General features: G+C 35.5%; 1 protein-coding gene and 1 long non-coding RNA gene across 3 annotated transcripts; one reads left to right on the plus strand and one right to left on the minus strand.

Annotated features, from left to right (window-relative positions):
- Positions 1 to 167: 167 nt before the first annotated feature.
- LOC127523532 (FERM domain-containing protein 6) lies at positions 168 to 13,616 on the minus strand. 2 transcript variants are annotated; one of them, XM_051914308.1, is made up of 11 exons: positions 12,736 to 13,616; positions 12,331 to 12,421; positions 12,083 to 12,141; positions 10,523 to 10,581; positions 7,925 to 8,105; positions 7,641 to 7,796; positions 5,700 to 5,765; positions 5,424 to 5,489; positions 5,094 to 5,256; positions 2,223 to 2,363; positions 168 to 924 (listed from the first exon to the last, which is right to left on the minus strand). In XM_051914308.1, the coding sequence occupies exons 1-11, from the start codon at positions 12,802 to 12,804 to the stop codon at positions 749 to 751; spliced, it is 1,227 nt and encodes a 408-aa protein (XP_051770268.1). In that variant the 5' UTR covers positions 12,805 to 13,616; the 3' UTR covers positions 168 to 748. The 2 variants fall into 2 exon arrangements, with proteins under 2 accessions (XP_051770268.1, XP_051770267.1); XM_051914307.1 differs by having other exon boundaries at positions 12,083 to 12,162; positions 12,736 to 13,615.
- Positions 932 to 4,536, plus strand: LOC127523533 (uncharacterized). The gene is made up of 2 exons (XR_007932890.1): positions 932 to 1,408; positions 2,244 to 4,536. It is a non-coding gene; the product is annotated as an uncharacterized LOC127523533 (long non-coding RNA).
- Positions 13,617 to 14,736: the final 1,120 nt, after the last annotated feature.

Genomic DNA, 14,736 nt, shown 5'->3' on the forward strand with positions numbered 1-14,736 from the left:
GGTATATAACAATGTTCAGGTAATTAAAAAAAAAAAAAGCTTCATAGTGGCAATTCATTGAACAAAGCTGTTCAAAGCTCCAAAGCTTTCTGTTGCTCTTGAGGTTGTTTTTTCACTTCCTGATTGACGCTGATAATAAGAAAATGCCTAACTTTGACCTGCAGAATGGAGACAGGAAATAAATGACATTTTAGTCAAGTGTCATTCATTCACTGAGCAGTGAAACATATTAACAAATACATCAGAACTAAAAGACTACCCTGTTGAAAAATCCACTTAAAATCCATTTAGGCTGGTCTCCTAGCATGTTTAGAAAATAACTCCCCTAAACTACCATTTAAAGGTTTGTTTTAAAATGTAATGTATTCCTGTGATGGCAAAGCTTAATTTTCAGCAGTGTCACATGACCCTTCAGAAACCATTCTAATATGCTGATTTGGTACTCAAGACACATTTCTTATTATTATCAATCTTAAAAAACGATTGTCGATTTTTGTGGAAACTGTAATACATTTTTTTTATCAGTATTCTTTGAGGAATAGAAAGCCAAAACAAACAGCATTTATTTGAAATAAAAACCTTTTGTAACATTATAAATGTATTTACAGTCACTTTCTATCATTTTAATGCATCCTTGCTGAATAAAAGTATTAATTTCTTAAAAAAAAAAAAAAAAATCTTACTGACCCTAAAATTTTGAACCATAGTGTATGTGACATTTAAGAAGCTAAATTCATGTATACTTATACTAATTCCTGGTCTCACCTTTCCAATGAGAAATTGGCAGAAGTAAAGGACCATCCACAGATACACCCTCCACCAGCTCAACTAAACGCAGGATGTCTTCAGGGTCATCTACAAACATTTCTTCTGGCTCATCAACACTCATCTCTAAGCCGCAAGGGCCCTTTGAAACATCACTATCTGCACATATTGCACAAATAAGGACATTAATTAATGCTTCTTTAAATCTGTTAGACATTCATCTTGGAGTCACAAACAGAAGTGACTTATTTAAAGGTCAAGTAGTCCTATTTTTGTCTTGTTTTTTCATTAAATTTTTTAAACATCCTTATATCAATATAAATTATTTGAGAAGCAAAATTGCATTAGAAACTAAAGTAACTTTAATTTTATTGCTCCATTACTTTAAGATTTAAATCTCATTCGGGATTAAGTGAGGAGGATAAAAAAATAACCTGTGGCTAACTGAATAAAGAAATCACTATGATGACCTGACCTGACACTGTGATGTCAGGCCTATAAATAACTGGCAAAAGTGGTAGGCAAGAGGGCGTGTTAGTCCAGGACAATGGGGATTTCTACTTGACTTTCTTATGTGAGAGGAGGTATTGTTTTCACAAAAGAGGCATACAGGAGTGGTGACCGTTACTGTGCTCTTCCCAAGGTAAGGCGACATCTAGATTCTTGCCATATTTTATGATGCCATGTAACTCAAATAGTTGCCGCAATAAATAATTTTCATGGTTTGTGAAATGGCTACCCACCTTAAGACTTGTTTTCAGAGAATGAGGACACTGATAACACGTCGACAGACAAGACAGAGCAGGTTAGAACAATAAAATCTTTAACGTGTTGTGACAGATTGCTGTAGCGCCTCAGCTCAAGTGGTTCGTGAACCGATCATCTCTTCCTACTAGTTTAATTTACAGCATCAAATAAACATCAATGGACATGAAAAGGAATGTTGTTTCAAACGCGGAAAGACGTCAATACACACCATTTTTCAAGTTCAAGTCCACCGAGGTTAATCTTCTAACTCCTTACTGCTTTGTCGGACAAAATGGCGGATTCGGCATTATGATTGGTTAGATCACTTGTTAATCAAACTCCCGGCGAAGGGTAAAATAAATAAATATGACATTATCTAGCTACACCAAGAGGAAACTTACAGCAGACACAAATCACAGAAAATAAAACAATAAATGCAAGACAATGCAATAGAAAATACAGTAAAATAAAATAGACTCTAAAATGAACAATAAATTATTTAAAGTAATATTTAGTATTAATATTTGGATGCAACATGTACAAAATAATCATATTGAGGATATATTCTATGATTTCAGTTTTGCTTCTCACATCAGAGATGGCTCTATCCCCAAACCACTGCCATATTGTTTTGTCCACCCCATAAAACAAACTTGAATCCCATGTGGTGCTGCTAATAATGGAGCAGTTACATCAGTCTCAACCTTTACCTTTGACATTTCCACATTCAGTGGTGTCAGTGGTTCGCTTCTGGTCTAAGAGGAATTTCATTGGTGGGAGCTCATCATCGCTGTCCTCCATGTCCAGATCAGCTCCATCAGTGATGTACATCTCTTTGTATGTCCCTCTATCTAAACAGAGGCAGGACTCACATTAAAAATCAGTGTGGGTAAAAACAATGTCTAGTTATGTAAACTATTTAAATATAAGAAAGGAATAATAATAAAATTTACAGTATGGTTGTGCTGCACATTATCACTATTTACATGCATTAACAATCATCATTACTTTTACAGCATTTACTAATATTGTTTGGTAACACTTTATTTTAGGGTCTTTTAACTAGTTGCTTATTAGCATGCATATTACTAGAATATTAGCTATTTATTAGTACTTAAGCACATATTAATGCCTTATTCTGCATGATCTTATTCTACATTCTTAATCCTACCCAATACCTAAACTTAACAACTACCTTACCAACTATTAATAAGCAGTAAATTAGGAGTTTATTGAGGGAAAAGTTATAGTTGATAGTTTATATGTGTTCCCTATATACTAAAGTGTTACCTATTGTTTAATGTAATTTCTACATATACTATTTTGAACATTAAAAGGGGCTTCAGGGTGATACAAAACCCCTCTGTGTCAGAGTCTTGATGAACCTGTCAGGGTTTATTTTGTGATGATGACAGGCTGAATGCAGGCTACATTATCTTGTTTATTACCGCCGTCTAATTAAATTAATATGTGGACATGAAATATTGATTTTATGTTTTAAAACAGATTTTTTGCTTAATATTATTGAGGAAAAAGTTTTTTTTTTTTTCAGGATACTTAGATGAATAAATTCAAATGAACAGCATTTATTTGAAATAGAAATCTTTTGTAACAATGTCTTTACTGTCACTTTTGATTAATTTAATGCATCCTTGCTGAACAGATATTTAAAGAAAAAGACTTTACTTACCTTGAAGGCCATGTTTCTAGCATCTGTAAAACCGCATTCTTCCATCTTAAAAATATATCTAAACTACGACATATGCTCTCAATGACAAATGCAGAACAGTTAGCTCATGCGTTCATGACCTCAAGGCTAGATTACTGTAACGCTCTACTGGGTGGTTGTTCCACTCGCCTGTTAAACAAACTACAGCTCGTACAAAATGCAGCAGCTAGAGTTCTTACTAGAACTAGGAAGTATGACCATATTAGCCCAGTTCTGTCAACACTGCATTGGCTTCCTGTTAAACATCGTATAGATTTTAAAATCTTGCTAATTAGTTACAAAGCACTAAATGGTTTAGCTCCCCAGTACCTGCGCAAGCTCTTAATGCATTATAGTCCTTCACGTCTATTGCGATCTCAGAATTCAGGCCAGCTGATAATACCTAGAATATCAAAATCAACTGCAGGCGGTTCTCCTATTTGGCACCTAAACTCTGGAACAATCTTCCTAGCATTGTTCGGGAAGCAGACACACTCTGTCAGTTTAAATCTAGACTAAAAACGCATCTCTTTAACCTGGCATACACATAACACATTATCAATTCATTTTTTCAAATCTGTTAAAGGATTATTAGGCTGCATAAATTAGGTCAGCCGGAACCGGGAACACTTCCTATAACACCAGATGTACTCATTACATCAGAAGAAGAATGGCATCTACGCTAATATTAGACTTTCTGTTTATCCCGAGGTTTACCATAGTCAACCGGTCCGGGCCGTATCCAGGTGAGATTGAGGACCTACGCCTTGACACGACCACAACGCACCCCTGAAGTATCAGCAGAGATTGAGTCAACTAGATCATCCATTGTGAAGGCCTCATCGACACAACAGCCAGTGGCACAGTTCCTCAACAAACCGTCCATACCGGCGTGATGAATACGATCCTCAACTGGATTGAACTGGAATAAATACTTTGAATATTGCGATCCTATCGGGCTTGTGATAGCTACCTGAATCGTAACAAAGCACTGTTTGCCAGAGGAGAACTGGCCCCCCGACTAAGCCTGGTTTCTCCCAAGGTTTTTTTCTCCATTTTAACACCTATTTGCCACCTGTTTGCCACCCGATGTCACCTGTTGGAGTTTGGGTTCCTTGCCGCTGTCGCCTTTGGCTTGCTTAGTTGGGGACACTTGACATTTGATATTCAACAGTGCTTTGATCTGCCTGCATTGACACCATTTTCTTTAAGAGCTGCTGTGCAGCCAAAATTATATACCAGTTATCGCTGTAAAGCTGCTTTGACACAATCTGCATTGTAAAAAGTGCTATATAAATAAAGGTGACTTGACTTGACTCAAACCATTGAAGGGTACTGTATCACAGTTTCCACAAAAATATTAAGGAGCAAAAACTGTTTTCAACATTGATAAAAATAAGAGGTTATTAGAGCAGCAAATCAGCATATTAGAATGATTTCTGAAGGATCATGTGACACTGAAGAATGGAGTAATGGCTGCTAAAAATTCAGCTTTATCATCAGAATAAATTACATTTTAAAATATATTAAAATAGAAAGAACTCTTTTAAACTGTAATAATATTTCACAATAATACTGTTTTTACTGTATTTTTCATCAAATAAATGCAGCCTTGGTGAGCATAAGAGACTTCTTTGAAAATCATTTAAAAAAATCCTAATTATTTTTCAAAAAATTATTTTCAAAATTCTTTTAAAAAGAAATCTTAATAGTGTATCTAGAACTGTATTGTTAACAAAAATAATGTCTTATTACTTGGAAATGTACAGGTGGGAAAACAGGAAGCTTAGTAGACAGCAGACCACAATAGATGCTCAATCTTTTTTTTTCTGCACCACCCTCTTCCACAGCTTTGTTGTTCTTTTGCACTGACCGTTTTTTTCCTTGAGCTGCATGACTAAGGACTTTGTGTTCAGATGCAGCCGGTGACTGTTGCGTATGTGCTGGAGCAGGCTTATGGCATGAAGGACAGAAAAACTATAGAACACCATCTTTTTCTCACGCATGCCATCAGCACGGATGTCAAACTTCCTGCCCTGCAGAGCAACCAAGACAATAACTCATTCCTAAACTGCAAAACAGAGCTAGAACATACTAAAGACGTCAAGTGGTTCCTCAAAAGGATGTTCAAATGTCACAAATGATTGCTAACTGGCTGGTTGAATTTGTAAACAATATGCAATGGAAAACTGGTAAAGATCACCTGAAATGTAATGGAATGAATATCTGACCATGGCAAATCATATAGAAACTGTTTTCCATTCAGCATCTGGAGATTAAAAACAAGACATACACCTGTAAGGGGGACATGCGCATATACTTTGAGAAATCGTTATTCAACACTACAGAAATGACTAGATTAGACTCACATGAATTTCTATTCTGTTCTAGGTCAGTTTGTGCTGGTTTTGTGTGTATAGAAAACTATGTTTATGGGTAGAATATAATTTGAGTGTCCAGTACGATACGATACAGTTACCTCAGAGGTCTGCAGTCCTCTAGAAGTCAAGTACACGAGGACATAACCTTGTGCTTTATTCTTTTCCTGAGACAGCAGGGATAGAGAGGAGGGGCAGAAATGGAAAGAAAAAGAAAGTATGTCTGACAGAAACAGAGAATCTTATTATGAAACATGATATATTCTTATGAAACATGTATCATGTGTGATGAGCCACATCTTGAATTTAAGGGACATTCAAGGCCCCTAAAATTGAAGATATGGCTCATCACGCATGATACATGTTTCATAAGAATGTATCATGTTTCATAATAAGATTCTCTGTTTCTGTCAGTTTCAGACATGAATTTCAGAAATGAAATGATACGTGTTTCAATAAAAATTCAAGATATGGGACAAAAAATGCCCCTGTTTGAGTTTTTGTCTAATATTTACATCATATGATGTAGTTAAGCTATATCACACAAGTGCTGCCTTTCTGAAATTTCTATAGAAAATGTCTGTCAAGAATAGCACGATTGCAAATGTGATACTGATTTTATACCACAGAGTATCTGTAATAAATTCTATGTTGAATCAAATAAAATATTTCTTGCTGAAGCTACTTTTTATAATGTCTACTTGATGCTTTACATCACAATGACTTAAAGGGTTAGTTCACCCAAAAATGAAAATTCTGTCATTAATTACTCACCCATCTTCCACACCTGTAAGGTTTTCGTTCGTCTTCAGAACACAAATTAAGTTATTTTTCATAAAATCTGATGGCTTAGTGAGGCCTGCATTGCCAGCAAGACAATTAACACTTTCAGATGCCCAGAAAGTTACTAAAAACGTTTAAAACAGTTAATGTGAATACAGTGGTTCAACCTTAATATTATAAAAAAAAATTTATTATAATTTTTTTTTTTTGGGTGAACTAACCCTTTGAAATTATATTTTGGGAGAAATTAGATTAATTATTAGGCACATCATGTAATTAATTAGATTAAAAATTTTAATCGCTTCACAGCCCTAATATTTATATTAAATATAGTAGTCAATATTTGAAGTGGATCAAAACCTTCTTCTTAGGACAACTTAGATCTTAGGACAACTTTGATTAACTTTTTTGATCCACTTCAAATGTTGACTACTGTATATATTTTCCAACTTTCAAACAAGGCTTTGTCAAACCAAAGATAAACTTTGCTTTTAAAATTTATATGAATTCCTTTGAATTCAGGTCAAATCAGTTAAATACGGTTTCCTTACATTCAATTTGCAATTCTGCATTCTGTTTGCATACCTCAGTTCAAATTCAGGAATTAAATTCAAATGTAAAAGGTACTTTCAGTTCAGCTCTGAATGGCACAACTCTAGTTTGACTCTAGTACTCAAGTTCAAGTAAAGTCCGATGCCATATTTTCTATGACTATAGTCATAAGTCACACGGGTAGATTTGTGGCATTAGCCAACAATACATTTGTATGGGTCAAAATTATCAATTTTTCTTTTATGCCAAAAATCATTAGGATATTAAGTAAAGATCATGTACCATGAAGATATTTTGTAAATTTCTTACCGTAAATATATCAAAAAAAATATTTTTGTGAGTGGATATGCAATGCTAAGGACTTCATTTGGACAACTAAGGCGATTTTCTCAATATTTTGATTTTCTTGCACCCTCAGATTCCAGATTTTCAAATAGTTTTTCAAAATATTTTGTCCTATCCTACCAAGCCATACATCAATGGAAATCTTATGTATTCAGCTTTCAGATGATGTATAAATCTCAATTTTAGAAAATCGACCCTTATGACTGGTTTTGTTGTCCAAGGTCACAAATGCTCCTGAAAATATGGTTTTGGACTTGACTTGACTTGAGTCCAGTCTTGTCTGGTCAATTATTACAACACTTCTGAATACAGTGGACTTGTGTGTGTGTGTGTGTATATATATATTATATAAAAACACTAACTTTGAACAATCTGTAGATGGTGAGGGGCACATCACACAAGGTATATGCTTCCTGCATGAAAAGTAAGGCAGCCTCGCTGGATGACATTCCCTTAAGCTCCCTATGCAGGGTTGGGGTGTGCTCCAGTATATAATCATTCCCACGCTTCTGTATAATCTGTTAGTGTCACAATGGAAACATAAGTTTGTGCACAATAAGACTGGGTGAACAAGTTTTTTTTTTTTTCAGCCCCACAGTCTAAAGGGAAAAAACAGCTAATTTAAACAGCCTGAAGAAGGCCTCACCCAAAAAGGGAAAAAGCCCAGTGGGCTAAAGTATGCAGAGTTTCGTTCTTCGTAGTCTCCCAGGTCAGCTTGCAGGGCGTATGCAGCCAACTGAAAGTATAATCCTTCTAGCTCAAAGCACTCAGATCTCAAAACTCTTCCTTTCAGTTCGGCATAATACAGCTGGCGGGCTTCACTGTTACTTTGAGATTGAAAAAGCAGTTTAAAACAGACACTTAAAACAGATTACAACTTAAATGATAAACAATAAAATGTTTCAACAATACTTTTATTTAGGTCTCGGACAGTGGCGTAGCGTCTGGGCATGCAAGGTATGATTCGGATTGCGTGTCAAACCACCAAACTGCTGAAATCATGTGACTTTGGCGCTCCGAACCGCTAATTCGACACGCTGATTCATAACGCTCCGAAGCTTCCTGGAGCAGTGTTTTGAAATCGGCCATTACTATATAAGTCGTTATTTTGTTTTTTTTGGCGCACCAAAAATATTCTCGTCGCTTTATAATATTAATATTGAACCACTGTACTCACATGAACTGATTTAAATATGTTTTTAGTACCTTTATGGATCTTAAGAGAGGAAATGTCATTGCTCCCTATGCAGGCCTCATGGAGCCATCAGATTTCAACAAAAATATCTCAATTTGCGTTCTTAAGGTCAACGAAGGTCTTACGGGTATGGAACGGCATGAGGGTGAGTAATAAATGACAGAATTTTCACTTTTGGCTGAACTAACCCTTTAATGTACATTTATGTATGTACAGTGCTCAGCGTAATGAGTACACCCCCTTTGAAAAGTAACATTTTAAACAATATCTCAATGAACACAAAAACAATTTCCAAAATGTTGACAAGACTAAGTTTTATATAACATCCGTGTAACTTATAACATGAAAGTAAGGTTAATAATATAACTTAAAGAACAAAATTTTCAGTTTTACTCAAATTAGGGTGATGCAAAAATGAGTACACCCCATCAAAAGTCTCTGGAGCAAAGCTAAATTTTAGACTACAAATGTCTAATTTAACAAGAATTCAACCACAGGTGAGTCTTAATTATTCATTACACAGGTGTCCAGCAGACAGTTGACTATAAAAGGGTGTTAAAACCCCTTCCCATTTCATGCTGTCAGCAATGGCACCACATGGAAGAGAAATATCACAAGACCTGAGAAAGAAAATAATTTCTGTACACCAGAAAGGTGAAGGCTCCAAGAAGATCAGCAAAGCTTTACTTATCAGTCAGAATACTGTATCAAAAGTGCTACAAAAATTTTAAAAAGATGGAACTGCAACTATCTCACAGAGACCCCAATCGAAAAACCTATGGGGAATTCTGAAGAGACAAGTTGAGCATCACTCTCCATCCAGCATCCAGTCTCTAAAAGAGGTCATTTTTGAAGAATGGAAAAAGATAGATGTTTCAAAATGTCGCCAACTTGTTCATTCCATGCCTAGAAGACTTGGTGCTGTCATTAAAAATAATGGAGGCCAGACATACTACTAGATGTAGTAGTTTTTGTTGTGGGGTGTACTCATTTTTGCATCACCCTAATTTGAGTAAAACTGAAAAATGTGTAATCTAAGTTATAGTATTCATTTTACTTTCATGTTATAAGTTAAACAGATGTTATATTAAACTTAGACTTGTCAACATTTTGGAAATTGATTATGTGTTCATTGAGATATTGTTTAAAATACTATACTTTTCAAAGGGGGTGTACTCATTTACGCTGAGCACTGTATGTATTCATTCATTTTTTTGGTGTGTAGCTGCCAAATTTGTGGGATATTAACCCTATAAAGCCTACTGTATCATATTTGATATGCAAATGTCTAAGCATTCTGTCGTCTGATTGATAGTTTATACTTTTTTAGCTAGTAAAGGGGCTTTCAGTATAATTTAAAAAAAAAAATCCCCCTTTAGGTCGTGGTACATTTGCCTTTTTGCTGTAAAATGGTTAATGATTTTATAAAGTAAACATAAAAATAACTTATAATAATAATTAACATAATATTTCAAGAAGAACACTTACTGGTCAGTTTAAAAAAATAATTCTTGGTTATGTGAACATTAAAGTTCAATGAAAAGAAAAAAATAAAAGTAAATTCCATTTTTTCATTCTTCAAATATTATGGGAACGTTACTTTCGAACGTTCTTTGAACATTCTGAAACAATTAGTACAATTAAAAAAAATCCAAACATCCAACTAAAACATTTCCAGAAAAAAAATGTTCCATGAATGATGTGTAAATAATGATATTGTGATAATGTTTTGAGAATATTATTAAAAACCAGATAACTTTGAAAAAACGTTAAATTAATGTTACTGGAAGACCTTTGTTCATAACTTTGAGAGAACCTTGACAGAATGTTGTTATCTATCTATTCCCTGTTAGATGGGATTAAAAATAAAATTTTCTGACTATTATTTCATTTGTCAGGCTTTACAGGGTTAAGTCTAATAAGCCACGGTGATGCAGGACACTGACACAAAGTAAGGTGACATATTATTGGAAACAATATCCTAGAAGGGCAAAATGATAGAAAACAAAAAACATTTCCCACACCAATGCCAAAAATAAATGTACTTACAGAATTAGTTGAACATTTTCTACAAAGTACTGCACTTTCAGAGAGAGAACTACTTCCTCCTATGAAAGTAAATACAGGAATAAATTAAACAATGCATCTAGGATGACAGTGCATGTCACATGTGGTCTCATGCCAGCAAACTATTCGGTCATCAGACCTGGTAATAGCCCCCAATTACTGGAATCCTAACTCAACAAATGAACCACAGTTACCAGAAATTTCCCCAACTGCCCACAGCTGTGAAGTGCTGTTACATGCTGCTCCTTGGCTTTATAATCATTGTCCTATATAATTTCAGTATTTAACCCTGTAACACTCAATTATGATTTGTGTTTAACTGACAGAAGAATACCCCACTAATTCCAAATACCAAAGGGAGTTAAATTAATAAAAAATAAAAAAATTATACGCACACTGCAGATGGCCTTCAAAAAGTATCTGGACACTTAAGCCACAATAGAAAATTTTACATCTTTGCATTATATATCAAAATTTAAAGCCAAGTGGCATTTATTTTAAAGAAATACAGCTCTTTTAAAGAAACAAGTTCGCTTTTTAGTTCAGTTTTTTTTTTTTTTTTTAAAGAAATTAATAATGTCATTCAACAAGGATGCATTAAATTGATCAAAAGTGACAGTAAAGAGTTTTACATTGTTAAACGAGACTATTTCAAATATGTTGTTTTGAACTTTCTATTCATCAAAGAATCCTCAAAATAATGTATGGCAGTTTCCACAAAATATTAAGCAGCACAACTAGGGTGACCACCTGTCCTGCTTTGCGTTGTACCGCACAGCATTTTCACCCCTTGTCCCGCATGTCGCATATTGAGAAAATGTCCCGCATTTTCATCAGTCTGATGGTTTTTAATTATCATATTAGGAAAACGTGCATGCGTTCTTTTGCCTTTTTTTTAAAGAAAGCATTTTATTTATTCTTTTTGCTGCGTAGTTTTTTACCTGTATTTAACAGCGCTTCCTTACGCAAAAGTAACATCCCACCTTACACAAATACAACGGCTGTTTTTTAAATCCTATCCAATGGTTGAAAAGAAAGGAGTAAACATGGTCACTAGTACGGCTGTCAATCGAAATGTAGAGCGGAGTTGGACTTGGTCAGAACTGTTTCAAAGTAAATAGTTATCTGCATGATGCCTGCTGCCTTTAGGGTCAGTGATGTTGAATGTAAATTACATGTAAAATAAAGACATGTTATGTTACATTGTGATGTAATGGTGTTTTCTGGAAGGGACTAAAGAACAAAGTATTTTTATCAGCTGAAAGGCAGAATACAAATGTTTTTATTAAGTTAGATAGACATTATATAACAGCTTCAGGTTGTGTTTTAGTGTTGGTAACATGTCCCACGCAAACTTAGTAATCGTCCCACATTTGGTTTGTTTGATGGTGGTCACCCTAAGCACAACTGTTATAAACTTTGATAATAATAAATGTTTTTTTGTTGTTGTTGTTGTTTTTTCCCCTGAGCACCAAATCAGCATATTAGAATGATTTCTGAAGGATCATGTGACAATGAAGACTTATTTGTGTTTGATTTTACCTTTGATGTATTCTTTCTCCAGGTCTTTGGGAGATACAAGGACAATTTTTGCTCCAGATCTAGGAAAAGCAGTTGATTGTCTGGTGAAATGGAATGAGCATTATAAGCCTATATGGTTTAGACAAACAGAACGGTCACTCCCTTCATTCTTGTTTTTTGTCTAGCTCAGCATCTATTCAAATCATTCAAACAAAAAAGGCTCAGTTAGCAGTTTCACATGTACAAACAAACAGAAGGAAACCACAGACCCTTCACAACACTCAGACCAAAGAGGTGAAGATCTGAGATGCCGAGTAGCTCAGACATCTGGTTGAACACATCTTGACCTCTGTCCTTAAGCTGTAATACAGACATGATAAACAATAAGACATACTATATATAGGATAAATTACCCAGAAAGCCAGTTTACATTTTTTTTTAAGCAGGGCTGTACCTTAAATAATTGAAATCTGAATAATGTTCATCACAAAGACAAAATATATGCAGTATTATGAAAAAAGACAAAAGTTCCCACATCAATCACACATGCAAAAATATAACGTTCTAACAAACGCAAAAGAGGCTGTAACTCTTAAATTGGTACTCCATTGAACTTGATATTCATGTCAATTTCACTGTGATGATAAAATATAAAAACATCTTCACACACTCACCCCAACAGTCATGTTTAGTTTCGTGTTATTTGGCAGAATAACAATCAGACCTCTGCTTTGGTTCTTCATTGTGGATGTGCTCTCTATGAGATCCTTCTTTAGTGGTCTCCTTGAATTGTTGTCGTCGTGGGCAGAGTTCTCGTCTATCTCTCCTTAATGCCCTCCCTTTTATATTCTTTGCTGGAAAAAAAACTGCTTAAACCAGCCTAAATAGCTTGCTGGTCTTGCGGCCTTGCTGGTTTTAGAGGTTTCTAGGGGTTTTCCAGCTGGTCAGACTGGGAAACTTGATAGCTAGACCACTTTAAACCTGCTTAAACCAGCTTAAACATTTTTTAAGCAGCACTGACATTGAGAAACGAGTGAGACTGTGGGGTCTAATAATGATAATAATTGAGGTAAGAGAATATGAAGACCATAAATTGTGTTTTTGTGTGGATCTCAGGGTATATTGGACTAAAAATATATGACAATAAAGCCCAAAGTATACTTCGGCCGTCCGTGTTTCTCGACGGTCCGCGTGATGTAGGCTTTCGTCATCCGGAGCGTCCGCGTGCAGCCGCCTTGTTTTGGGTCAAAGATAAGTTCTTCGTGTGTGTGTGTGTGTGTGTGTGTGTGTGTGTCCGCGTGGACGGTGCGCGTACAACAGCGCATGTGCGAGTGACTAGAGCGCTTGAAAACAATGTCCACTAGATAGTGCACAAGCGCCGAACACGTCTTTCCGAGCTCAAGAACAAAAAAATATACTCTGAAAGACTCGCGCACTCAACTGTTTGGAACGTGGAAAATGAAACATACCCGGCCCTTCAGATGTGGAATTTCTGACAGATGTTGATTAACAATCCTTACGAAAATTAACCATGGTTTTACTACCAAAAAAAACCAAAAAAACATGGTTATTGTAGTTAAACCATGGTAACCACAAATTAACCATGGTTTTGCTACACATAGTTTAACCATGGTAATTTTAGTAAAACTGGTAATTCTAGTACAACCCCAATTCCAGAAGATTTGAGATAAAAACCACAATCTGTGATTTGTTAATTCTCTTAAACTTTTTTTAACTGACAAAAGTACAAAGAAAAGATTTCCAATATTTTCACTGACCAACATAATTGTATTTTGTGAATATAAACAAATTTTAATTTTGTTGGCTGCAACACGCTCCAAAAAAGTTGGGACAGAAGCAAAATAAAAGTGAAAAGATTATATAATATCCAAGTTAAACTTTTTAAACAGTCCACAGTTAGCAGGTGAATTGATAGTAGGTGAGGGTATCATGTTTGGGTGTAAAAGAGCTTCTCAGTCTATGCAAGAAAAGATCATGGCTCACCACTTTGTGCTAAATGAGAGAATTGTCAAACAATTCAAAAATCACATTTCTCAATGCAAGATTGCAAAGAATTTGTCTTTCTCCATCTACCATACATAATATTGTAAAAAGATTCAGGGAATCAAGAGAAATCTCAGTCTGTATAGGGCAAGGTAGGACACCTCAGTTGAATATGCATGACCTTTGAGCCCTCAGATAGCATTGCTCCGTCATGCTACTGTGTTAAATAAAGCCACATAGACTCGGGAGTACTTTGGAAAACAGCTGTCACTTAACAGTCTTACGCTGCATCAAGAAATGCAACTCGAATCTGTTACACAAGGAGAAAGCTATACATCTGTTCAATGCAGCGATGCTGCCAAGTTCTCCGGGCCCGAGCTCATCTCAGATGGTCTAAAAGAAACTGCCATCAAGATGACATCATTCCTGGGTAGCAAGACAATGGCAGGCCTCATTCTGCACGTGATACATCAGAGTGGTTTCTAGACACTCTACACCATGGAGTGGATGTGTCTGACTGCCTGCCTACAGTCCAGATCTGACTCTTATTGATAATGTATGGCCCATCATGAAAAGGAGAATCAGACAACGATGACCACAGATTGTTGTGCAGATGTCTTGTATCAGGCAAGATTGGGCAAAAATTCCACTTGCAAAAATGCAACAATTAG

The sequence above is a fragment of the Ctenopharyngodon idella genome, chromosome 12, assembly GCF_019924925.1.
Source record: "Ctenopharyngodon idella isolate HZGC_01 chromosome 12, HZGC01, whole genome shotgun sequence".
NCBI lineage: Eukaryota > Metazoa > Chordata > Actinopteri > Cypriniformes > Xenocyprididae > Ctenopharyngodon > Ctenopharyngodon idella.